Source organism: Acinonyx jubatus, chromosome B2 (genome assembly GCF_027475565.1).
Source record: "Acinonyx jubatus isolate Ajub_Pintada_27869175 chromosome B2, VMU_Ajub_asm_v1.0, whole genome shotgun sequence".
Classification (NCBI taxonomy): Eukaryota; Metazoa; Chordata; class Mammalia; order Carnivora; family Felidae; genus Acinonyx; species Acinonyx jubatus.
The window spans coordinates 35,916,984-35,944,870 of NC_069385.1; the positions used below are offsets into that span (position 1 = coordinate 35,916,984).

The 27,887-nt window shown below is 37.1% G+C and overlaps 1 protein-coding gene across 7 annotated transcripts in view; it reads left to right on the top strand.

The window, feature by feature from the left end:
* Positions 1-27,887, top strand: part of PTPRK (protein tyrosine phosphatase receptor type K) — a 554,739-nt gene that overhangs the window by 107,066 nt on the left and 419,786 nt on the right. For all 7 annotated transcript variants that reach the window (XM_027056952.2, XM_053222257.1, XM_027056947.2 and 4 more), the window contains exon 2: positions 25,003-25,125. In XM_027056952.2, the coding sequence (XP_026912753.1) occupies positions 25,003-25,125 (123 nt within the window). The remainder of the gene's footprint in view (positions 1-25,002; positions 25,126-27,887) is intronic.

The following is a 27,887-nucleotide window of genomic DNA, read 5'->3' on the forward strand; positions in this document are numbered from 1 at the left end:
ATACTATTTCTGTTAGATTAAAAAAGAAAAAGGAAAGGAAAACACCCAACCACACAATAAATGATTTTCTTATTTCCCACTCTTATCTTATTTCCACATTTTTGGTTAAAAGACCGACTAACGTATTCTGCCACAATCACCAATGGGGGAAAATACTTATGAGATGTTTCTGACAACTAGTCCCCCCTTCTGTTTTCATCCCCCTTTGCTCCATCTTTCCAAGCTCATAAACTGAAAAATTATGGTTTCCAATTTTGTTCTATGTGGTGAGATTTTTTTCACCTTAAACTTTGTTGCTTTATCATTTTTAAGGCAAAATATTTTAATGGTTTTCTTTACCAGTTAATGTACTAAAAATACAGTAATCTTTTGTTTAAGAATGACAGTAAGGAAAAATAAACCTGCCTGATTTGATAAATATTGATTTTAAAGAATATGAACATGAATGGCTGTATTGTATACCAACAACCAGAAACTGATGTAGGAAAAGTGATGAAATTTGAGAGACGCAGATGAGCCACCAAGGTAGGAAGTTAGGGTATCTCATTTGGGGCATAGAAATCTCTCCCAAATGCCAAAATTGGATTCTGTCATTTGCCCAGAGTTGAAGATGATTATTCTAAGAGCAGCCATCTAATTTCTATCTTTATCTACCACTGTTTTTCTGATTCAAATAGAAGCTACACAACACCCGGTTCCCCAGCACCCTGTGGCTTTCTGTCCTATCCTGTTCCCACAATTTGAATGCTCTCCTTCAGCTGTAGTTGGCAAAAATGTTTATGCTGTAATCTTAGTGCTGCCATTTCCATAAAATCTTCCTGACCATAAGTAACAAATGTACAATTGCATCCCTGCTTTCTTCTGAGTGCTTACATAATTTTGCTTGTACTTTCTGTTGTAATTACCACAGATTGCTCTGTGTGGTTGTGTTTTGTATTCTTGCCCAGACTCCTCCATGGAGTTCTATACTCTCTGAGGGTATCACCAAGGTCTCATTCATCAAAGCATGTTCCATGCATCTACTGTAGAGTCTTGGATTTAGTAGGTGGTAATTAAACATTTATTGATTTAAAACAACAGCTGATTCTCAGATCAAAGAAGGAAAACTATACCTTTTAGCTTTTTAGCTTTTTACCAGGAAGACTTTCAGGCATAATTGTGCAAATCAGTTGAGAGACTTGTGTTTATATTAAATGATTAATTTCACCGTGTATAGGACAAAAAGACTATTCCCAGAATTTCAACCTCATTGAGTCAGTTCACATATTCTCTCAACTTGTTACAGTTGTGTAAGCTGACTGTTCTCTCTCTGTAAATTTTAGAGCCAATGACATATTCCCTTTGCTCTTTTAGGGGGAACAGGCAGCAATATTTTAAGCAATGTGCAAGGTACACGAACTAAGATTAGAAATGTAATGGCAAAAACTCACAACAAAATAAGTCTAACACCTGTTTAATGTTTGCATGATTATTCTTTTGCTATGTACCTAACTAAACCAACCTTGTGGGTTTCCACGAGGATAAAAGGTTGATCTTGGGAAGGATGGAAACAGTTTTTGGAATAGCGCTTGATGCTTTATTTTCCAGAGGGAAGGCTTTGGAGGAACACATGTTTCTCTCACCATTTTTGCCTAACAGCTTTTTTGGGGGGAACACAGTGAGTGATCCTTTCCACCCCAGAATTGGTCTTGCTCTGGCTCCTCAGCACTGCCAGTGATGGGTGTCCAGGGCAGCAATCTTACTAGAAATTGAATTCTTCTGCAGGTTCTCTGGTTGGTTTCCCACTGAATTTTCGTTCTCTGGTTTTTCACTTTTCATTATTTGAAAGAGTCAGCTAAAGGTCACATCTGCTCCTTTCAGCCTCCATTTTCTTCCTTCATTGATCTGTAATACACAAATTGAATAGAGTGGGTCTCATGTTTCAAATAATGACCCCCCCCAGGCCCCCCATTTTTTTTATCCCCAGGTATTTTCTGAGCTTCATGTAGTAAGATCAAAAAAGAACCCTGGTGCTATCATTTATACTTTATTTGGGATTATTGGGTCCTAGTTATTTATAGACATTTGGAAATTTCTTCATAAAATTTTGATAAGAATTTCATTAGGAAAGAGGGTAAAGTCTTTATGTAATTGATTGTGTGTATTGAAGGAATGGTGTCGATTGGTAACAGTGCCATACAGAGCTAGAGGGAACCATTAAAGTGAGCACGAGAAGACATTAAAAATACGGAAAAGGAAAGAGAATGGTGTAGGAAAGAAGGTGGTTTTATGAAAAAGTCAGAGACACACTGTGCAACATTAAAAATTTGGCAAGCTAGTATATGTCCTGGGTATGGGCTTGTTGCTTCTTTTCAGTGGTGTTCTTGTCCTGAGGAGGACACAGGCTGATTCCCAAGGACACCTTTCCAAGACAGAGTGGCATAAACATAAGTTTGTGGTGCATACTTTAGGACACGCAAAAAGGTCTTTAATAAGGACTGTGGTCTCTGGTTCAAACCACATTTTTTCCTAAAGAAAAAATTGTATTTGGGGTATTTGGAATTTTGAGGAGGGAGAGTTGAAGGAACTACGTCCATGTTAAGGAAATACTACCAAATGGATTTTAAATGATTGTAACTTTATAATCAATAGAATTCATAAAAGGTAGTATTGGTAAAATGCATTAACATTTTTGGTGAGAAGATATAGTAGCTTATGAAATGATACCATCTATCCTTTATATATATTTGAAAAAAAAAATCTTGGGGCGCCTGGGTGGCTCAGTCGGTTAAGCGGCCGATTTCGGCTCAGGTCATGATCTCGCGGTCCATGAGTTCGAGCCCCGCGTCGGGCTCTGGGCTGATGGCTCAGCCTGGAGCCTGTTTCAGATTCTGTGTCTCCCTCTCTCTGACCCTCCCCCGTTCATGCTCTGTCTCTCTCTGTCTCATAAATAAATAAACGTTAAAAAAAAATTAAAAAAAAGAAATCTTAATTAAAAAACACACCCACCCACACCTGAACCACTTTTACTTTCCTTTTCATCTTGTGGGTAAGGATTGGAAGTAGAGCAGTCCATTACCCCAGACTGAAGAATGGGAATGGAGTTGCTTAGGGTGTCTCTGGGAATTAGCGATGAAAAGGGCCATATTCTTTCTGTTTTTTTCTCATCCACTTCAGGTGAATGAGATTCACTGTAGAATGCTGTTTGTTCCTCAGGGAGGAAAAGTGAACTCTGAATCATGGTGGTATTATTGGGAATGAGAAAATTAAGGAAGAGGGACTAAGTGACAAAAATATTGCTACGATTAAAGAAATTTTTCTTGTCATTAAGTAAATCAAGATGGAAGGGTCTGCATTATGGCCTGATTATTAAATATTTGCTAATGAAGCTGGAGTGATTTATAATAGTGATAGATTCAGAAAGAACCTCTAATGCCAACAAATTAGTTTTCTTGTATTAACGTGATCTGTGCCTGTTAGTATTATTAAATGACTCCCATGCTTTCCATTGTAACATTATTGTTTTTTGAATTTTCATTATTAACCGTTATATTTTTTCTGTGTATAAATAGTATATAAACTTTTCATTGGAGGTGCTATTTAATGGCCTATTGCTGTATATGGTTCAAGGAGAATTATGTTATCCATAAAGCAATTTTGAAATCAGAGTTAACTTTTCTGTTGTTTTCCAATGTATGACCATAATGGCTTAATTGTCTTACCGTTTTAACTCTTATGATCTTTTACTCCTTACACATATTACAAATCTTTAATCCTGGACCATTTCTTAAACTTACCTAGTTCATATTCTGCAAATGTAAACATTAACCCAAGGGGGAAAAAGGGATTATTTTTTCTTTGCATGCCAGAGTACTATTAAGAAAAGAGGAAAATATGAATTTTAGATAATATTTTCTGCTTCACAGGGTATATAAATATATATGATTTGTCTTTACTTAGTAAATACCTACTGAATGATGTGAAATTCACATTTGCTTCAAAATGTTTTTCTCCTCCCTAGTTTAGAAAGTGGAAAGAATAAATAACATCTTTATTTTAAGAAAAATAATTCATAATAAGGAATTGGAAAATATAAAGAAGCTTGTAGTTCCACTATTCTGAAAGAAATACTGATACTGATACTGATACCTGAGAGACAGAGTGTGAGCCAGGGAGGGGCAGAGAGAGAGAGAGAGGGAGACACAGAATCTGAAGCAGGCTCCAGGCTCTGAGCTGTCAGCACAGAGCCTGACATGGGGCTGGAACTCACAGATGGTGAGATCATGACCTGAGTTGAAGTCAGACGCTTAACCGACTGAGCCACCCAGCACCCCTCTAATTTTAATTCTAAAGGATAGCCAAGACATACTGAATAGATAAAGTGATTTTTATTTTCTTTAAAAAAATGAGTCTTAGTAATTCATAGCTTTGTGTGATTTTCCCCTAACACTTGCAAAAAAGGAAATGTCTCTATACCACTGTACTAATTAGTAGCAGACCTGATTTTAAGCCTCGGTTACCTTCACCAGTTCTCACTTAGATTATTGCATTCACTTCTTTAAATATTGTCTTTCTTCCTTGCGTGGGGCCCTCTACAGTGTGTTCATTATACTATTGCCAATGTCATCTTTTTAAAATAAATTTCACTTGTGTCCCTAACTTATAAATGAAGTCCACAATACTCGACAAGACATGAAATGCAGTTGTTACTGAGTATTGTATATCTCTCCCGGCTCTTCTCTCAGCATCCCTCTCTTAAACCTAATACCGACACCCCTCCCCCAAACAAAGTTAATCCAATCTTGGTCATCTCTGCTTTAGTACTAGCTGTTTTCTTTGGTCTTCATTCTTCCATCAGAACTTAGTTCATATGTCAATTTTCTGTGAAGTCTTTCTTGACCCCCACCTACCTGAGTATAGTGTTTATTAATCGTTTATCCTGCTGCTGTACATGTGATGTATATTTTTCATATTACAATTTGCTTATATTTCTCTAACCCCCTTTATGTCAGGCACTTTTTTGTCTGTGTATTCCCAGTATCTAGTGCATTACCTACTGGTACTACCAGTACTTTAATAAATGCTTGTTGAATTGAATTCTTTACTGGTAACCAGATTCATTGAGCTCTGAGGTTACCTGTAAAGATATTATTAGCTCCAAATATTTAGACCTAACCATCAGAAATGTAGTACAACGAAGTTACAAAAAAAATCATATATGAGAATGAAGTTTTTCATCTTATATTTTCAATTATTTGCAATAGTTTTTATTAAAACCTTCCAATGTGCCATGAATCTTGCTATATTCACACAAGCCACTGTAATCGAGCAAATAAGCATCCAGAGTCTTTTATAGATGGGGACATAACATAACTGTAATTGTGACCATTACTGGATTAGGGTTTGTTTTTTCCATGGCATTCTCTTCTGCAAGACTCATCTGTGGCCTCTTGGTTTCAGATACTCCTCTTTAGCTCAAGTCTGTCCTTTCAGAAGAGAAGAGAAGTTGACAAATGGAAATTATCCTCAAGAGTCATCTATGCCAGAGTGGTTTGTGAGAGTGATTTGTGAAAATGTTTTTTTTTCTTCTCAATATATGTCTCAAATGGCACCTTTTCCACTGCTGAAATACGAATACAGTTCTTTTGTGCTTATTAAAATACTAAGCCATTGTTCTTTAAGAGGAAAAGCTTTCTTTAATTGTGGCAATTTTCTTGCAGCCTTGCACATTAAGCACATTTTTTTTTTTAATCTTTATTTATTTTTGAGAGAGAGAGACAAAGTGTGAATGGAGTAGGGGTAGAGAGAGAGGGAGACACAGAATCTGAAGTAGGCTCCAGGGTCTGTCTGAGCTGTCAGCACAGAGCCTGACGTGGGGCTTGAACTCATGAACCCTGGGATCATGATCTGAGCCAAAGTGGGACACTTAACCAACTGAGCCATCCAGGGGCTCCATAAGCACAAGTTTTTATATGATGCCTCATCCAGATTTTTCTTTTCTCTTTTCTTTCCTTTCCTTTCCTTTCCTTTCCTTTCCTTTCCTTTCCTTTCCTTTCCTTTCCTTTCCTTTCCTTTCCTTTCCTTTCTCTTTTTTCTTCTCTTCTCTTCCCTCTTTTCTTTTCTTTTCTTATCTTTTCTTGTCTTTTCTTGTCTTTTCTTGTCTTCTCTTTTTTCTTTTCTTTTCTCTTTTTTTTAAGTTTACCTATTTACTTTTGAGAGAGGCAGAGAGAGAGGGAGTCAGAGAATCCCAAACAGGCTCCACACTGTCAGCACAGAGCCTGATGTGGGGGTTCAAGCTCATGAACCATGAGATCATGGCCGGAGCTGAAATCAAAGAGTTGGACACTTAACCGACTGAGCCACCAAGGTGCTCCCGCCCCCAGATTTTTCTTAAGAATAAATACATTATTTCCTGGGGCGCCTGGGTGGCTCAGTCGGTTAAGTGTCTGACTTTGGCTTAGGTCACGATCTCATGGTTGGTGAGTTTGAGCCCCGTGTCGGGCTCTGTGCCGACAGCTCAGAGCCTGCAGCCTGCTTCAGATTCTGTGTCTGCCTTTCTCTCTCTGCCCTTCCCCTGCTCACAGTCTGTCTGTCTCTCCCCAGATTAAATAAACCTTTAAGAGAAAAAAAGATTAAATACAATACTTCTTAACGGAAAGCCGCCCCCCCCCCCCCCCCATGGAAGCCTTGGCATTAGAGAATCCTGGGATTGCTGGGATGGAGGTTTGGGAAGTGACATGCTGAGAATAGCTCTGCCACGTCGTGCTGACTCTTGAATCATGTGAGCAAGTGCGCCGAAAGGAAACATTTTATCAGAGAAACAGTGAGATTAGGTTAGTCCCACTTACCTCATCTAGACTGTGTGCTTTCGAAGAGCCCCTGCCATGTCCTCATTCCGCCGTATGGCATCGGGAGCCCGGCTGCTTTTGTTTTTCAGGGGGATTGAAAAGTGCACAAGCTCTGTTATCAGACAGATACAGGTTTCAGTTTTCCAATTAACAGCCGTGTGTCCTGAGCAAAATCGATGAATCCTTTGCCTCTTGGGTTTTCTGAACTGTAAAATGAGAACGGGTTCACTTACAGTATTTGTAAATATTAAATGAAATTAAATATTCATGTTAAATGAAAAAGGATAGGCATTAACATTTGTAAATATTAAGTTCAATAATATAAAATGAAATGAAGTGATTGTAAATAGTAGATGAAAGTACCCCCTACGTTGTCTGACATATAATATGGGATTTACAAAAAATACTTAGGTTTCCTTCTTTTAAAAAAAAATATGATCTTTTCTTGAAGTGTTTGGTTTCTAATATTCTAAACTGCATTTTGAAAAGCTTAGAAATGGCTCTGTTGCATTAGATCAACTGGGCAGAGCAATAAAGGAACTAATTTCCCTCAGAAGATGAGGTTTTGAAAATAAGTAGTGGCAAAGCAATCCAACCTCTCGTGTGCTTGATTCATTTTTTAAAAAATTAGGTGAATAGGGCACCTTGGGTATCTCAGTCTGTTGAGTGTCCAACTTCAGCTCAGGTCACGATCTCACTGCTGTGAGTTCAAGCCCCGCATCAGCAGGGACAGCTGATGACAGCTCGGAGCCTGGAGCCTGCTTCTGATTCTGTCTCTCCCTCTCTCTCTGCCCCTCCCCCGCTGGTTTACTGGCATGCTTGTGCTCTCTGTCCCAAAAGTAAATAAATAAAATAGAAAAAAAAACTGGGTTAATAACATACAGAATCTGCTATCTTTAAAAAATCTTCCACTCTCAGGAAATTTCATTTGTACACACACACACACACACACACACAAAACAAAACAAAACAACAGCACTAAATTGGCTGATGGAGGCAAGCTGAATAATAAATAAGCATTGTAGGGTGGTGTGCAAATCAGGAACCAAAAACACTCCAGGAGGGAGGGCCCTGGGATAGAGGCTCTCTTTCATCATATGCTGAGTCTGGGAAAGTCCATTAACCTTAGAGAGTCCCTAGTGTAAATGGAAGCTAAGATACTTGTTTTACCTGGAGAAAGGAGCTGATTCGGGTAAAATCTTGATGTCCCTCGTCGTTCTGATACTTAATATAGTAAAGGTTGGAGAAAATGTGGCCTTTTCCTGTGAGCATTTGTTTTGCTTAATATTACAAATATATTTAGTATGAATAGGTTTGTGCTTTAGAGTTTGGGGAATATCACATGGAATGTTTCTCTATGCTGTCCCTCTTAAAGGCTAATCCAAGTTGTGACCAAGGGACACCAGAATCCCAGTACTATAGTTTCTGCTTCCTTTAGTGACCTGTTAACTTTATTAGTCCTTTTGTGTTGTTGTTGTTGTTGTTGTTGTTTTTGCTTTTGGATCAGGGTTTTTAAGGTGAATTAAATAAGATGGAAAGAGAAAAGTTACAAGTGGGTATCAGTTTGAATAAGAAAATGTCAAGGGAAATGAAGCTTTGTTTTGAGAAGCTGGCTCAGAATGGAAGGATGATCCTTTTACAGGGATTGTTTTAGGTTAAGCATCACATATGTGCACCTATAGACCTCCTTCCTACTTAACTGAACCTAGACTGTGGTCTAGATTAAACAAAAAGCTACATTTGCTTAAAGGATCCTTAAAGTCCTTTCCAGTTCTCAAGTCTAATGGTTGCATTGCACTCAGAAGAGTGTAGCCTTTGAAAAGATTAAATTTTTCAGAAGTGTCCTGCCACTGCAATCCCTTTGGTCAAGTGATTTCAAAGCTATCATGGTTGAATACCATTGATACCACAGCGGTCCTGCCTTAAGATAAAGGGTGTGAAAATATCCAAACAGATGCAAAGAGACCATCTGTCCTGAGACCCTAGAGGACATTCCTATACTGGGTGGAGAATTGTACTCAATGCCTTCAGGATCTTTTGCAACCCTTCATATTTTCAGATTTCTTCATTTTTAAATAAATGAGCATTTAGCATTAAATAAATGGAGCCCTGCATTTTCCTAAAACCAAGAAAACAAACAAACAAAAGAAACAATACTAAGGTAGACTTCCTTGAGGTACAAATGAATGTTCTTTTTATACTCAGTGAGCAGCACTCCATGCAGATAGACACTTGGCAGATACCCTTGATATTGTGTTTCTCTTTCTTTATGGGATTGCTTTGAACTCTATCTGGAGTCAGGTTAGAATGTCCCTGCCTTGTCCTGCTTTAGGGATATGTAGGCGGGCTTAAATATAGTCACCATCTTCAAATAACTAGTTCTAGTAAATTAAATGCAGTCTACTACTGAAGAAATGTAGGGGTTGTACATGTTGAAATAAACTGCGTTAAAAATATTTATTACATGAAATAGATGCTAACAGAGAGAGGCATGGATCCTTGCTCTCCCAACAATTTCATGTAAATGGCATCTCTGAAAGGATGTCCAAATTCCTGGTGTGGGCATGTAGAGTAGACAGCTGAGTCACAGCTGCTAAAATGAGACTATGCCTCCTTCCCCTCTCCCAGAGAAGGAACGGGGACAAGGGAGTGAAAGACGGCTAATGCCGATTGGTTCCTTAAAATTCACTGGCTTGAGAAGTTTGTGAGATTCTTGAACCAAGAGGAAGCCATTACTTGACTACATGGGAGCGTTTGGAGCATGAAATCTGCTTTTCCTAAGGGGACTCTTGTGATTTGCCATCGTTTGCAAAAATGTGTTGTTTCAGTCCAGTGTTTGTAGGGCACCGTGGTATCTGGCCTACAGTTTGCGGCTGCTTGTTTAGTCTGTATTTTTATTTGGTAATACCTGGTGGCGTGCTTGTCGGCTTTCTCTTCAAGTTTGATGCTACTCGTCCCTTTGAAGTGCTTATTTCCATCCATTGGAAGGAAGTTCCAGAAATACCAACTTTGCTTGGATTTGGATCCTGGATCGGTGCCTTACTAGCAGTGTGACTTGAAGTAATCACTTAACCTCAGGTACACTAAGCTTACCTCAGTTTCTTCATCTGTAAAATGAACGTAATACTAGTACCACCGTTTTGGGTTGCTGTGGTTGTGAGGGTTACATGAATTACTTCACATAAAGTTCTTGAAGCATGCCTGGCACCTCGTGGCCGCTTGAGGATCATCCGCCGTTATGGTTGCTGTAGCTTCCTGCTGCTGCAGTTGCCCTGTGCTGACGTGACAGCAATTTCTCTTCCTCCTCTGACCCTGTTACCACTTTTATCACTACTCTCCTGCCTTGTGCCTCAAGAATATCCCTTTTCAAGTAGCGTTGAAGAGGAGTGGAAAGACTTACGAACCTAACCAATGAGGAACACTCCAGCTAATAGGAAGAGCATTAATAAATTAGCATCTGTTCGCCGTCACCACCGCTAGTATTGTTTAAGGAATTCCTAGGGATTTAAATAATTATACACGCACAGGAGGACAAACGTAGCATTATTTAGACATTACTTTATACTTAGAAGTCCCAGGAGCATCAACTGTAACATTATTAGAGCATTAGCAGAATGGTTGGGTACTGTAAATTTTAAAAAAGTGAATGCCTTGGGGTGCCTGGGTGGCTCAGTCGGTTGAGCGTCCGACTTTGGCTCAGGTCATGATCTCGCGGTTGGTGAGTTCGAGCCCCTGTTGGGCTCTGTGCTGACAGCTCAGAGCCTGGAGCCTATTTCCGATTTTGTGTCTCCCTCTCCCTGCCCCTCCCCGACTCATGCTGTCTGTCTGCCTGTCTGTCTGTCTCTCCCTCCCTCCCTCCCCCCCCTCTAAAAAATAAACAAACATTAAAAAAAAAAAGTGAATGGCTTTCCTAAATATTATCAATAAGCATTTAGAAAATACAACAGTTGGGAAGCATAGTAAGAAACCACACCAAAATGTTAGCAGTGGTTATCTTTGTTTGGTAAGAATATATGTGATTTTTTAATTAAAAAATACTAATGTTTATGTAGTATGATATACTGTGAACTCTTAAATATTTTTTGCATGTTAATAATAACTGTTGGTGTTGCACTTTGTTTGTATTCTGACTAAATATTTTCATTAATCCCCTTTGAGATTCATAAAGCCTTTCTGAGTTTTGTTTGTGAATTCTAATGCATCTAAAGATTGTAACAGAACTGCATACCAAATGACACATATTGTAAAATGCTGTTACTTATATCTAGTTGAAGCTTCAGATGTAAAGAATAGATTTGATTGTAGGATTGAAATAAAACTGCTTTCACTTTAGGGGTGGAAAATTTAAAAATCTTTTCCTTGCTCTGAAAACACATATTTGTATGTTCTGGTGTAGAGTGTATACAATAATGTTGACTGGTTTAGATCTATGTTTCTCTATGGTAAAGTTGAGATTTGGAAAAGGTATGGTATGCTTGGCACCCCAGGATTTGGAGAGATTTACTTTGTATCTTAAATGTTTAAGAAGAGGAGTGTGTTCATTTGCTTTTCTTTGGAGGCTGTAGTTGTTACTGTGATTATAAATTTAAGGCTGGGAAGAAAGTTTTACCACTATGGGCTCAGCCAAGTTAGTGATTGGGCAGGAAGTCAACTCTCCTGCCTTCAATTACTTACCCCGCAGTTCCCTTCCCTTGCGACTTCTAGACTAGTGTTTTATAGTACTATAAAATTTTATTCTTCAACTCATACAATTCTCGCTTCACCCTTGGAGGTGTAATTAATGCCACTGAGTCAGATTTGATAGCCTTTCACTCACTGAGCTTTTGTGGTCTTAAAGAAGTCACAGATAGCTCAGTTCAAGACTATTTTGTAGACATTGCTGCAGCTTGGTGCAAAGCCATGTGACCAGTCACTAACTTTTAATGCTTCTCGATGTTTTGGTAGAAATAATTTTTCTTGAAAACATGACCGTGTTATTGCTAATATTTCCACAGCAAAAAGTCTGTTTTACAAGATACCTCAATACATGAAAAACAAATCCTAATATGAAACACAGCAATTCGTTTTCATGGATTATTAAGGGGAAGGGTGGAGGTGGACTGTGGCATCCCATAAACGGATGAATGATTCTCATTTTGGGGAAGGATATTTACTTGTTGACCTGATCACAGCAGGAAGAGGGTTCCTAACTTCACACATGTCCTTTTAGATGTGGTAGTCCTCAACAGGCTGTAAGATAAAACCTGTTGAGCAAGAATCTGAATGCCTCCTGCTGATCTGAAAACCTGCTGTGTATATACAGGCAGTTCTAGAAATTCTTAACTTTACATAATTCATGGTATTATGAGTGGTCTGCCAATTATGCTCAAATTAGGACTTTGCCATTTAGATTGAGGAGGTCACAAACTCCACTATCCACTATTTCGTCCATCTGGGCCTCATTCCCCCTCCCCTCCCCCCTTCCAACCTCTGGACTGTTCAGTCTCTTGGTCTTCAGCACAACCCCCTCTCTCCTTTTGTTCTTTCCCCCAAGGGATGCTTTCATTGCTTCAGGTCTCTATCACCTAAGTTATCTAACCCAACAGCCCTTTCTCCTGTTGTTACCTATTCTATAGAGTATCTCCTGAAAGAGTCTTAGTCAAATGCAACTACTAGGAATATCAGCTGATTGCTTGCTTTATACCATGATTTTCATGCCCTAGTTCCTCCAGCCCTGTTTCCTTTGTGCGTTGTATTGATCTAAGTGAAAGTTAGGTTAACATCTCAATTGTAGACTAAAAGTAAAATTGAAATTGAGTGATAAGAGGACTTAGGAAGGTACTTGAAGTTGGAGGATCCTTTTCTATTTCCTCAAATAAGTTTATCATGTGATATCTCTAGTTGATGGCATTATATTCCACAAAGTGAAAATGCTGTTTCCAGGAATAGATTTTATTTTATCAGATTACTCTACTTATTTTACTAGATTTAATAGATTATTAGAAAATGTTCGAATTAAATACAGTTATGAGTAGTAGCTAGATACTCCCAATCATGGTCCAAGCATTTCACGTGGAAACATGTACATAAATGCATTCTCTGATACAGTTAGAAACCTGTCCTTCGCAGATGAAGTATCAGAAATGCTTTTGACATGTTTAGCTCTCTATTATACCTTAGTCTATTTTGCATTGTGGTTGTACTTTCAGATGAGGTCTGAAGTTGCTGAAGTGATAAGTGAAAAGGAGCTAAGTTATGTTATTAAATGTCAGGAAAATACTAGGAAGTTATACTCAAAGCCATTCTTCTAGATAATTTTATTTTTGGCCGACTTACAATGCTATTGCTATAATCACTCTTATCTTGAATGATTTATCATAAAATGTTACTTCTCATAAGTGGTTTCCCTGTGTTTGTTTTCCCAATCTGCTTAAATAGCTAGTTCAAAGAGCTAGTAGCTAGGAAAGGATACTTTTATATCCTCGAATCTCCTATGACAGTTTCTTCTTACCGTTTGTGCTGTTGATTCAACATTTCCTTACCTCTATAATGTCTTTTGGTTATTTTTATTGTCTAAACATTTGCCAAATAATTGCTAAATTCTATATTGCTTGTTAAAGTTGGCTTTTATCTTCACCAGTTGATAATGTTCAGCATTTAGGTTCCTCATGTGAATTAATTACGATAATACCTTACTAGCGTTCATTAGTCCAAAGTTTGTGATTTTATCTGCGTGCGCGATTGCTGTAAGGGCCCTGTGGGCTTGGAGATAGTCTTGTTGTCTTTGGGTGTCGTTGAAAAGCCCATAGGTAATTTGTTTTTCATTTTGGGGGGTGTTGGTAGTCCTGGGTTGTGTATGTAGGACTCCAGACTGCGCATATGTGAACAGTTATGTAGGGTAAATTTAATTGCTGAATTAAAGGGCAAGTGATTAAAAACTTTGATAAATAAAACCAAATTGTCCCCTTAAAGTGTCTTTTGTCCTCTTTTGTTATCCCATGTACTGTCAATACTACACATTATCAATCCTTTGACATTTTGCAAATGATGTGGACAAAAAAAATGCACACTTTTGTTGTAATTCGTCTTTACTTGGATAGTGAGCATGACAGGCTTAAGTTTACTGAAACATTAATTAAGGGCAATTTGTTTGTACTCATTATTTGCTAGGATGTCCATGATGTAATAATGCCTTTTATTTGATCTGTTTTTAGAGATTTGAAAATTCCAAAATAAAAGCTATGATTTGAGCTGAGAAGTGAGGCAGGAAAGCTGTCCTACTGAACAGCAGATTCTAGACTTTAAATGCTCATCACACTGCTACTGCCTTTAATCTATTATTCAAATCTTATTTGCCAGCTTCTCACCCCCTCATATTTGAAATTAGAAATTTCCAGGTTTTTATGTTTCATGCTGAAGAAATGTGTTTGCCTTTATCAGTAAGCTGTGCAGTTAGATAGATTTAAAGTCAGTCATTATGTTTTAGAGCAAGAACTAGAGGGACAATTAAAGTAAGAATGTTAAATAAATGGATATAATGCTTCCGCCAATCTAAATTTGACGAGACAAGGCTATTTCCCGTCTGTAGATGTCATACTTACTAGTCACAGGCACCAGGAGCCCCTGATCTGCGTTGAGTTTGCAGCGAAAGAAAGTTAACTTCTTATGTCTATTAAATTATTCTTCCAGGCCCAGACCTCCTTTTTTGCACTGAAGCACTTTTTAATATTTTTGAATTTCATCTGAAATTCTAATATAGGTAGAGTCAACATCTGTAAAATATTTTTATTATGTAAGAGTAGTTGGATTGTGGTAGTTTACATTTTAGGAGTTCTGGGGAGTAGAGTCAGTGGTAGCATGAATTTCTGACATACAACCGAATTTATTACCACAGAGCTACTTTCTTTTTTCACAAAAGCCCACCGATGATGTGATATTATTGTATTCTCACCTTCCCTTTTTTAATCCTCCAAATTATTGGTCAAATTACCTGAAAAATTTCATGGAAGTGTAAAACAAAAATAAGGATCTCACCTAGATGTTTTCCCAACTAAAACTCTAGCTTAATGCTACCTGAGTGTGTACAGCTCTTAGCTTTAATGTCGTAGGATCTTGTGGAGAGATTTTTAAGATTCATTGGCACAGCATTCCTATGCAGTAGGTGGAAGTAGAGATGGGAGAGCGAAACCAAGTTGTCTTTTTGTTGGTATAGAGATGAGCAAACAAAGATACAGGCAGGCCTCAATCTTGGTGAGGCCCTGTGTAAAACCTCACACAACATTCTCGCAATGAAGACTCTCGCCATTAGGTCAGAATGACCAGTGTCTTACGTATCACTTAAGTGTCTGTGAGTAGCAGTGTTTTTTGTTGCCTGAGAAATCGTTATTGTATGTGGTGGTTCCACTAAATGGTAACCATGCGCACTCTCTTGAGAAAGGAAATTTGAGAAGAGGAAATTATTGTGATTCAGGCTGCAGCCGCTGATTTGGTCAGAAGTTGGTGCTGGGAAAGACTATGGTAGCATTCTTATCACAATTCTGGTCGAAGCCCAGAGAATGCTTACTTTATGAGGGAAGGGGCAGAGAGTCCTGACAACATGGTTTCTGACACCACTCAGTATTCATGGAGTGATTTACTTGTGGTTTGTTGTTTGAGTGGCTTGTTTGCTGTGGTCCTGGTGAGAGGCCAAACTGACTGTAGAAATGATGCTTTGAATGAGAGAAATCGGTTAATACATTCCAGTATCAGTAGTTTATGGACTGATTGAAATGCTGATATCCAAATTTCTTTTTCTAAATAAAGATAATGGTGGGAAGAACCATAACTTGTTGCTCTTAAGAACGTGTTTTAAAACTGAAAAACCTGAACACTGGCCTCTCTATGCCTTATACATTACACCAAATCTAGAAAGATTTTGATAGGAAAGGAGCTTCATATTAATGAGCAACATAATGTTTTTTTACTTTTGAGATGCATTTTAATTACTTACCTGAATTAGTTGGTTATCATTTCCTTGAAGTATATTTGAAAGTCTTATGAAACTGAATTGTTGACCTTCTTAAAAATGTGCTTGAGTATATTTAAGATTCCTTTGCCAATCTGATGTAAATCTTTAAATTCAAGGCCTCAGAGCCGATCTTTACCCTTCCTTGGGGAGGCTGGGTTACAGAATTCTGTTTTACATGGCTTCTGCATTTCACAGAACTCCCTTCATAAATGAAAAATGATCTATTACCCATCATGCTTGAGCTGAGTCTGGAGCAATGGCTGAAGTAAACCAGGATGTGTCTGATAGGGGTGAGGTGGAGCCCACCAGGAATCCCTCTATGAGAAACAAAACAAAGCAAAGAAATGTTTAAATGTGAGCTTGGGTGGTTTTCCAATTTTACCGAAATGTAAATATGGCTGCAGTTGGGAATTTTATTTTTCAGTACATTTACTCTCCATTACTTTGTTCAGTGGGTTTGTCTAGATTGTGTATCTAACACTAAGCAAAAAAGATGAGGCTTTACTGGAATAGATAAAAAGATAAAAAATAGGAAAAGAAACTTGGGTAAATACATTAATGATCTGGGGAAAAACACCGTGTTTTCTAAACTAAGATTAATGTGAAGGCTACTGTAAACATTGGCAGAACAAATTGCTTTTAATTTATTTGCATGTTTTCAAAGATAGAAATGCTACTTGTTTTTACATGCTTTGGGGGAGATAAGGTGAAAAGTAAAGGTTGTCAAGCAAGCAAAGATGATAGGAGTGTTACGAACATAAAAATTCTCAGCCTTAAATCACGCTATTTGAATACGTTCTTTGCCAAAGTTGCTAGTTAATCAGCTAGGCTTTTGCAGGTCGGTGCAATAGCGACCCTTTCCTATCTGTGACCTCAAACCTGAGAGACTTTGATGTGTGATGTGGTTCAAAGTTTACTATAGTTTATTCTCTAACAATGGAGTACTACCACGCCATCATACGGGTGGGATAGATAATGTGCTCTCTGTTGAGTAATGTCATGAAGATTTGACCATTGGGAGGGAGCTGTATTAGATAATTCTGAAAATATCTAATCTCACCTGATTTTGAGGAGCCATTTAATGTAGGGGTTAAGAGTAAAGAACCCACAGTGCCCAGGTTCAGATCTTAGCTCTGATAGTTTCTTGCTCTGTGACTGGGCAATTTTATTTTTTTCTACTATGCAGTGCCTTTCATTAATATATTCCGTTTGTATTTAAATAAACCTCTTTTCATGTGTGAAATTATATCTATGGCCGTTTGGCATGTAATCATCCATTAGCTCCATAATGAGGTTTGATAAAGTCACATCCATATTGTCAGGACTGCCTATGTCACAGAGGCTTATCTTTGAGACTTGGAAATTAGGTATGGAAAACTTGGATTGCTTGCAACTGTCTTCTGAGTCTCCTCCCACAGTGGACATTACTCACATGTATTTGAGACAAAGGACTGTTAGCCTTTTTTTTCCCAAAGCTACTTCCCTGATTCATGCAACTACTCTTCATTTTATTTCACTTCTAGAAAGAGCACTGGATTTAGAGATCCATAGAAAAAGATAATAAATGTTTGAAAAAATGTGGTTTTTTTTACACATACTCTGTATGTAAATATTCGCATGATGTGTGCATGTATATACTGAGTCACAATGTAAAATATATTTCCCTTTGTGTCTTAAAAGTTTGGAAACAAGACTTAGAGGACCTTGAAAGTGTCTTTAGCTTTTTCATATTCTTTTTCTTTTAAATAATTATTTATTTTTGAGAGAGAGAGAGAGAGAGAGCAGGGGAGGGGCAAAGAGAGAAAGGGAGACACAGAATCTGAAGCAGGCTCCAGAGTCTGAGCCATCAGCACAGAGCCGTAAACCCAGAGCCTGATTCAGGGCTTGAACTCACAAACCGTGAGATCATGACCTGAACCAAAGTTGGATGCTTAACTGACTATGCCACCCAGGCGCCCCAGCTTTTCCATATTCTAACTTTCTGAAAGGAATCTCTGCCCCAACAGATAATCTAATTTGATTTCAGATGTAGTTCTGTTATTCAATCTCCATTCAGTTTAGTTTCCTGGCTGTGGACCTCATCTTGATATATGGGGAAAAAATTGAGCCATATGGAGGTGGTGCAGAAATCAAAGATCCTTGGGTGTAAGCTTTGAATCAGACTATATACTACCTATAATTTTCAAGAGTGCTTAGGATGGAGTGATCTAAAACCAGGGATTGGTGACTGTGGCCCACAGCCCAAATCCAGTCTGCTATAGCCATTTTATTTAACTGTAAGCATATCTGATGATGGTAATATGGTAATACTGCTTTTATGAGAACGCTTTAGACTTTTTGGGTAAATTACACGGAAACTATAAGTTCCTTTCTCATTTAGGTTTAGCACTTAGATATGTGCATAAGTGTGCATCTGTATGGCATATATAGATAATAAAGTGTCAAGAATGGGACATGAGAAAATAAGGGCTCTGTGAAGAAAACTTGCTACATGCTAGGGGCTTTTTATGCATTGCCATTAATTTTCGTACAACTGTACTGTGGCTCTTATTGTCCTGATTTTATTAGGGTAGAAACTGAAGCTCAAAGAAGTAAAATAGCAAAGCTGTGCATGTGCTTAGCCTTTATTTCTTGCCGTGTCTAGAAACCATCTCTCCTACCACGTGAGTGGTGGTATTTGCCAGTTCCTTGAAATTACTGAAGTTTTATCAGTTGAAGTTTAGAGATTTTAATATTGCCTCTGGAAAGATGGAGGGGGGTGAGTTTGGGTTATTATTCTATTCTGGTTAAGTCACTCTTATTAAAGGAAGATTACTCCGTCAGATGGAGTATAGCATTGCTTTGAATCATAGACAATTTGAATAGAAGTCTTACAAGCTAAATAATGTTGGATTATATATATTAAACATATATTCTTGGCTGGAAATGGAACTTTAGGGATGAACAATCAGATAATTTATGGGTGTGTTTGAAATGAGCTCTTCTCTCATCATTAAGAGTCATTTGTATCTATCAATAAATGATGGGTTTGGATTTCCACAAATGTGTTTCATGTTCTTTTCTTTTATAAAGGAGCTAGGCTCAAATATTTTCACATACTAATTAGTTACCAGCAGGACAAAAGATTTTTTTTTTTATCTGAAGTAATGGTCTTTTAAGGAATTCTAATTCATAAATTTTCTAATTTTTCTTCAGTAGATCATTTTCATTATTGAACCAGAGCAATGTATTATGACCCATGACTCATACTTATGTCCTCAGAGACATTCGTACTTTGCATCTATTTGGATTTTTTTTTTTCTTATTTGAATTTCAGTACTTAAATTGAGAAGAAACATTGCTTATTTTGTAGATGTAAGATATCTGAACATTGATCATGGCATTGTCAATCCTTAGTAATTCCCAGAAGTGTAAAGTTGAGAGAAAGGAAAAAAAGACCTATTAAGATATCCCAGTAGATTTCAGAGGAAATATGAACTTTATATAAAAGCATCAATTTTTGCCCTTTTTCTAATAATCTGTTTTTCTGGGAATAGGCTTATTGACTCAGATTATAAATGGCATTACATTTAAGATATTTAGTAATAAGTTCCTTTTTTATGCTTTCGAATTTTTTTGTGTAAAAATATGTTGGCTTCTTTGTAATGAGTTCTGGGGATTATACCAGTTAACTTGTATTATGGTTTCTGATTAGCATAGATAGAGATGATCTATTCAGAGTTTAATTCAGTATTGTATGTGTCCTCAGGTAACATGAATTAATCCTTATTTGTGTTTTTAACACAAATCCTTATTTGTGTTCCAAAGTTGATGATCGCTTACATGAGCAAATTTGTGAACACAGCTTAATTCACAATTGGAAAAGATTAGTTTGTCCATTTTTGAAGATCATAAAACAACTGTACTAAAGATGTTATATTTGGCAACATATTTTGTCCAGGACTTTCCTCTTTTAAAAATCTTATATATTCTGGGGGGCCTGGGTGGCTCAGTTGGTTAAGCATCCAACTCTTGTTTTCAGCTCAGGTCATGATCTCATCATGAGATCGAGCCCTGTATGGGGCTCAGCTTGAGCCTGCTTAAGCTTCTCTCTCTCTCTCTCTCTCTCTCTCTCTCTCTCTCTCTCTCTCCCCCTCCCCCCCCCTCTCCCTCTCCCCCTCTCCCCCTCTCCCCCCTCCCCCTCTCCCCCTCTCCCCCTCTCCCTCTCTCCCTCTCTCCCTCTGCCCCTACCCCTGCTCATGCTCTCTCTGTAAACAAAACAAAACAACCTTGTATATTCCAAACTATTTAAGAAAATAAAAAGAACAATATTCTGTGTCTTTAATTAAATGAAGCTTGTTCTTTATATATATAGTAAAGAGCCATGAAAGAAAATCCTCTATGTTTCTTGCTGTTATACTCAGTGAGAAAATTATGACTGCATGGGTGCCCTGGAGGACAGAATGTGGGAGATCCTAGTGCAATATCTTTTAAAATAATGCCCTTAAATACAGAGAACAAACTGAGAGTTGCTGGAAGGGAGGTGTGTGGGGGGATGGGCTAAATGAGTAATGGGTATTAAGGAGGACACTTGTTGGGATGAGCACTGGGTGTTATATGTAAGTGATAAATCACTAAATTTTACTCCTGAAACCATTATTACACTATATGTTAACTAACTTGGATTTAAATAAAATTAAAAATAATAAAACAATGTCTTTCACAAAATGTTCAGAGCTGTCGAGGGCTCTACTGACTTTTTATTTTTCACCTATTTAACTTTGTTCTTTTTTTAAAAATATTTTTTTAACATTTTAATTTATCTTTGAGAGACAGAGATAGAGAGCGAGCAGGGGAGGAGCAGAGAGAGACGGAGACCCAGAATCCGAAGCAGACTCCAGGCTCTGAGCTGTCAGCACAGATCCTGACGTGGGGCTCGAAACCACAAACCATGAGATCATGACCTGAGCTGAAGTCTGACGCTCAACCGACTGAGCCACCCAGGCACCCCTTAACTTTGTTTTAAATGAACCCAACAGTGGCTTTTATGGAAAAGTTTGACGTCAGAAAGGATTTGAGTTCAGCATTCCACGGAGAGCATCTCTATTTCCATGCTCTCTCATAGAATTTGCCACCATCTATTTAAATAAACACTCAAGAATCTAAATACTGGATGTTGAGGCAGTAGAGTTTTGGGGTTGGGATATTAATGTTTCTTAGTACCAGTTCTTTCAGTGAGCAGCTTAGGAATGGAAAGAAATTCAGGCAAATTCAAATGAGCTTGATTTTTCTCTTCAGGTGAACAGTTTGCAAAGCCCCATCAGTGGGTTGCTGTCATGGAAGCAGACCATTGCGGTGATAGATCTGTCTGTCCCTTAGCTAACTGATGGCTGTAGAGGAATTGGCAATCTGTGAAATGACACTAAAGAAGTAGTTTTACTCCAAGGGTCAAGAAACTTGTGGCTGCTGTTTCTCTGACATGATTTGCGGATACTCATTGTAGTTACTTGTGGCAAATACAACAATTGAAACATAAGCTGTTTCCTTACTCATTTCTCATTCCCTCTGCCTAACTAAAGTTCTTGAACATCACTTAAGGATTTCCTCCTTTTGTTCTGCCATCTAGTTTCAGAGAAACTTTAAATTCATGAGTTATGTTTTTATGAATTAGAAACTTACCGAGATACTTCTCATTTAAGTAGGTATTAATGCTATGTATAAAAATCTCTTAAACTCAGGAACATGTGTATTTAAGACCATGTATTAGAAGACTTTGTAAGACTTTCTAGTGAGCCTTAAATGGTAAACAGGATTGTTATGTAATGGAATTACCTCAAGATATATTATGTCCTATCTGTTGGAAGGCTGAACCAAACATCTACCTCCTTTTTCCTCCATTCCTCTTTAAACTCTGCATGGCTACTAGAGTTATTATTTCTTTCTTTTTTTTTTAATTTTTTTTAATGTTTATTTCTGAGACAGAGTGAGACAGATCATAAGTGGGGGAGGGGCAGAGAGAGAGGGAGACACAGAATCTGACGCAGGCTCCAGGCTCTGAGCTGTCAGCACAGAGCCCGATGCGGGGCTCGAACTCACAAACCATGAGATCATGACCTGAGCCGAAGTCAGTCACTCAACCAACTGAGCCACCCAGGCGCCCCTAGAGTTATTATTTCTATTGTTATTGTTGTTGTTATTTATAGCATGGCTTGAATTTTGCCTTACTCCTGAATAAAATAATTTAATGGCTTCAATACAACTACAGAATAAAATCTAGAAATTTTATATCTAAAATCTTTCACATTTAGTTTTCTAATATTTGTTTCATTATTTTTAAAAAGTATTTATTTGTTTATTTATTTTAAATAAAGTTAACATATAGTGTAATAATGGTTTCAGGAGTAGAATTTAGTGATTCCTTACTTACATATAACACCCAGTGCTCATCCCAACTTAGCCCATCCCCCCATCTAACACCCCTCCAGCAACCCTCTGTTTGTTCTCTGTATGTAAGTTTCTCTTACGGTTTGTTTCTTCCTTGTCCCCCTACATGTTCATAACAAAGAAATTGTTGAGAATAGTTGAGATCCCCCAACATCCCATGTTTCTTTAGAATTGCATGCCTTTGCTCTTTCTTTTTCTCTAGTTTTAGTCCCATCTCCATTTTGGCCCAGCATTGTCTTTACTCATCTTTATAGGCCTAGATCCATGAAGCCTTCCCTAACCAACCTTGGTATAGGTAGCCAATTCATTTGTTTTTGTGTTCTTTGTGACCTTGTGTTCTTTGTGTTCTATGTGACCATACTGTTACCATCCCTCATAAGACAACAAACACACTGTGTGTGTGTGTGTGTGTGTGTGTGTGTAGATATATATATATATCTACAATATATATATTTATTATATATATATATATATATATATCCCCCTTCCTTCACTCCATGTCTGCCTATGCCACTATACCATTCATTAGGTTAGGAACAGTTTTTATTTGTTTGCTTGTTTTTTTAAATTTCTTATCATCTAGTTCAATATATTACATTAGTACTTACCTTGAAATACAAAATACAAAAAGATTTAAAAATCTTTCACAAACAATTTCTTGATATGTCCCATGTGCGGTAAATAGATATATGGTACCTCTTAGATTAGAATTTACTGTAAGCTGTAAAATAAAAAATCATCTTTTAAGAATTTTCTTATCAATCAAGTCAAGTGGATCAGTAACTATTTCCAAAGCTCTTGAATGATATGGCAGTAATATGCAACAACAAATAGTAGGGGTTGACCCAGTTCTTTTGTACAGATAGTTGTAGTGGTTATTGCTAATCAGAATCCTGGAGTCTAAAATTAACAATGGTTATGAAGGGCAGCAATTAAGGTCATTTGTCTTCCAAATGAGGCAACGTAGGTTCCACTGGTAGTTTAAATTTACATACAGAGGGCATTCACACTATTATAAAGGGCAGTGGGGGCCCTGAAGGCATGTGTTCCAAAGCGGCAAGTCATTTTGAGTTTGTGATAGCAAATTATATTTTGAGAAAAACTTTCCCCTTGCTATGTGAAGATGCATTTCCTAGCAACCTTTCTTCATTGATTAATTTTAAATTAAGAAGTACATCATCTTCCATGAAAGCATGGATAAAGAGGCTATTTTGGGCATATTTAAAAGACATTATTAAGCTTTCAAGCTGCTGAAGTTTGGTTATTTTAAAGGATTGATGTAGTCATAAGAATGATTCATGATGCCCACAGACATGTTCTGCTTTTGAAAAAAGGTTATTAGGGCCATAATGTCATCTGAACATCTCTGATGTTGCCTTCTTTGCCGGTGATTCTGGCTTGTCTCTGTCATTGGCAAGTACTTGTATTCATATATACACTGACAGACTTTTGATGAAAAAAAGTGAATTCCTTGTTTGCAGAGAAGCATTTATAGTCCTGAAGTTTACTACTCTGTAGTCTGCTGTTTGGTCAGAGAATTCACTGATTTTCTTCACAAAGATCCCCATGGAAACTAAACAAATAACTTACTTGAAAGGAGATAGGTTATTGGTTTTTCTCATTAAACCCACTGCTGAATTTTCATTAGTTCTAATCCATTTTCTTTCAAGATTAGACATTCAGGCCAGTTCTTATTTTCATGAATGGAATAAACTAAGTATGTTGAATTTTGTGTGCCTGTATATGTAGGTTGAGAAGCAGAAGTAAGTAATCATTCCACTTATACCAAAAAATTACCCCTGAGAATAAACCCAGGAAAATGACTGATGTAAAGGGGAAAGGCTACCTCCATTAAAACACACACACACACACACACACACACACACACACACACACACAAAAGTTATTAAATAAAGTGGCAGAGGTGACAGTGATGATCGACTAATCTGATCAGGTTTATGTTTTAGTTTTTTCCCTTTTAAGTTCTATGAAAGTAATCTAGATAAAGTATGGAAGAATGTATCACTGACCCCAAACACTTTTAGACGCCATAAAGTTTTGTATGTTTTATTTGCTATTTCAAATGTTCTTTCAAAGTGTTCTTTTAAAGCAAAGAATTTGGTAAGTCTTAAGTATTAACTTCACCTTTTTTGAACTTGCATTATGAAAGAAGATAATTTTCACTCATTCCCTTTCTCCCCTTCTCCTCACTGAAGTTGTTACATTCTATTTAGATTTTAGGTGGTTTGTATATTTCAGGGAAGCTTTACTTACAAGTATTCTCTACTATTTTTAAAAAAAAAAATTTTTATTTATTTTTGACAGAGACAGAGTATGAGCATGAGCTGGGGAGGGGCAGAGAGAGAGGGAGACACAGAATCTGAAGCAGGCTCCAGGCTCCAAGCTGTCAGCACAGAGCCTGATGCAGGGCTCGAACCCACCAACCGTGAGATCGTGACCTGAGCCGAAGTCAGACGCTTAACCGACTGAGCCACCCAGGCGCCCCCTCTACTATTTTTTATTCTTCAAAATCCGCACCTCAGCCTTCCTTCTGAGGCTCAAACTTATTTCTTATTCAAACAGAGACTACTGATAGAAATTCATTTTATATGAAAATTTAATGAGGATAGTCAAAAACAGGAGTACCATTTATTATTAAAAGTGCCATTTTACATATTTCAATATAATCTTTCCTTCTCCAGCACATTCTCAATTTTTAGCAAATCTGTGTAGAATGTAATGGTAATCTTTCGCTTCTTCTTTCAGGTGGCTGTACTTTTGATGATGGTCCAGGGGCCTGTGATTACCACCAGGATCTATATGATGACTTCGAATGGGTACATGTTAGTGCCCAAGAACCTCATTATCTGCCACCTGAGATGCCTCAAGGTGAGAATCATTCTGTGTTCCCAATGTTGGGCGAATGGCTTTGGAATATGTAGCATTTTCTTGCTTTGGGTGTAACACAGTCATTTGTTATAGTAAACTACTGTGGTCAGGCTACTTCACCACATCTCGGAGCCTTATTGTTGACTTTGACTTTTCCTCAATAACTTTCTATAATCTTGTGTTCAAGAGTGCTCACTGTATCTTTGTTATTATCTCTGATCGGGAAAATAGAAGTATTTGTGTGTTTTTTTTTCCAATTTAATAAAGAAGCAGAATGGAAACAAAATCAAGGGGGGGACCTATAAAAGGAGAACAAACAAGATACTTTAAAAATAATCTAAGATGAAGATCAGCTCACTTCGTACTACTCAGTTGAATTATATAGGTTTAGTCCAATCAGACTGAAAGGAAGGATTTCTTTTCCATGATGGGGAGAAAACTTATCTCATTGTCACTCTGCTCTTGAGCATGGCAGTGGCTCTGGGGAGAGGCAGCCAGGAGACAAAAATATGTCCCTTGATTTCTGGTTTCGTGAAATAATACATCTTCTTACTGGTTAAGCCAGTTTGAGTTGTGTTTTCTCTTACTTGTGAAAAACACATTAACATAGGGTATAATATGTACATATCATTTTATAGTACTATCATTTATTAGTACTACCAGACTAGAATATGTGCCTTTAATTCTACATATTAACTTGGGACTAATTCCAAGCTCTGTGTATATATGTTTAGCAGTAACTTATTAAATTGTAAAAATTGAAAATGTAAACAGGAATAATAAAATAAAATTGTAAAAAGCATGAACTATTTTACTTCCAATATTTAGAAATAAGTACAATTTATAAATATATATTTTATGTAATCATGTGTATATAGTAGCATACAATCTAATGTTTAAAAATGTAATATATTAATATGGTGTATAGTAAGATATAATCATATGTAATTGATAGGCCGATTATCTATTACTAATAACTTAAGTTTTAACACAGATTTTCAGTACCCTTATTATGTTATTTTAAAAATACTTTATAAATAATTTTCTACAAGTTGAGAAAGACCTTCCTATAGTGAGTGAATTTTAGATATGACCGTTTTAGACATAGATATTGCATATGAAAATGTCAATACAAGTGAACTAAAGAAGCATATTTTACCAATAACATTTCTGCATTTACTAACCAATATGATTTAAAAAGCCAAAAAGTTAAATACATCAAGAATAAACAACAACACACAGCAAGTATACAAAGTAAACCGAACCAAACCTAAAAATTACATTTCCACATTATGGTTTGGAATATAGTAATTATATCCACTGAAAAGTTGTTTTATTGGTCCACACTGTAATGCATGTATTGAGAGTAAGGTGAATTAAATCTGCTTTCTGTTTAAATTGTCACCTTCCATGGCTGAGTAGGCAAATAAATGGTTATCTCTGAAGCTGACCTGAGCCATAATTTTCTTGCCAGAGGAAGAAATTGGTAGTAGGTGGCTGAAACCCTTTGCTTCTTATGTCTGACCCCTATGTGGTCAGCAGTCTACTTTAGTTTTGTATGTAGGTTTATGTTTTTCTTTGAAAGATACATAGCCTTATTTTCTTCGTACATTTTAATTAAAGAAACTTCTGTAACATTTCACTTGAGCTTTCTCTGTGGTATATTTAGAATTTTTTTAATATAAAATTAAAAGGGGTGGGCTGAGATGCACACATTTTGACTGTTTATCATCAGAGAATAATCAGAAAGATGTTGATTTATGGAAATGTTACCATTGTTAATTATCATTGAAGATGGATAATGAATAGCTGAAGAGATACTGCTCAGATGACCTTGTTGGCTCACCTTTGATGAACAGCTTAATCGGTGGTTACAGTACAGGATGATATGCACCGAAAATGAAAGTGTTTGAAATTCAGCCACATCTTCCAATTAATAGGACATTAAGTAATTAATCATGCAGAAGAGGGAAAAGGTCATGACTACTTTATTTTTGCCGAATGTGACTTGTATTTGGTCTTTAGGGAAAGTGAAATAAAGCACCCTTGTGTATATTCTTCTTTTATTGTTCTCTTTTTACAAGAGAATCTGTTTTTTTTTCCATTTTCCTTCTGATATTTCTTTAAAATACTCATTGGACATTGTTCATAAGTTATAAAAAAGGGAGATATTTATATTTATCCTATTACAATTTGGTGAATGATCCATTTATTTTCAAATATATAGTCAAGCATGCTGACTTGTTTCATTTATAAAAAAAAATAAACTAACAAACAAAACTCCTCAAAAATTGGACAACCCTCAAGTAAGAAATCTAAGTTTCAGATACAAACTTGTTAGTGATCTACTGAACTCTCTAGACACTACTTGCACACTTTTTATTGGCTTTTGTTTATTGACCTTTTTGGACCGGAAACACAGAAGGGAAGAAGAAAGATAGGGTGGGCACATAGATTAGAATAAGAGAAGAATCAAGATGAATAGAAGACAAGAGGAAAGAAGAAAATTGTTTCCTAGAGACATACTGCTATCAATAATTGCTTCGAATGTTCTTCAGCAGTTGCTAGCCTCCACACTCCCTTTGTCAGTTGACAGTGATGGTGGCTGGAAGCCCTGTTAAGTTCATTAACAATAGTATGCAAAAGAGTGAATTTAGGCCATTTGGTATTAGGATAATGGCCAAAAATCATATGAAAATATGAGCATCTTCCCAACTCAGTCACCAAGAATATGTGAATTAAAACCACAATGAGAAACTGCT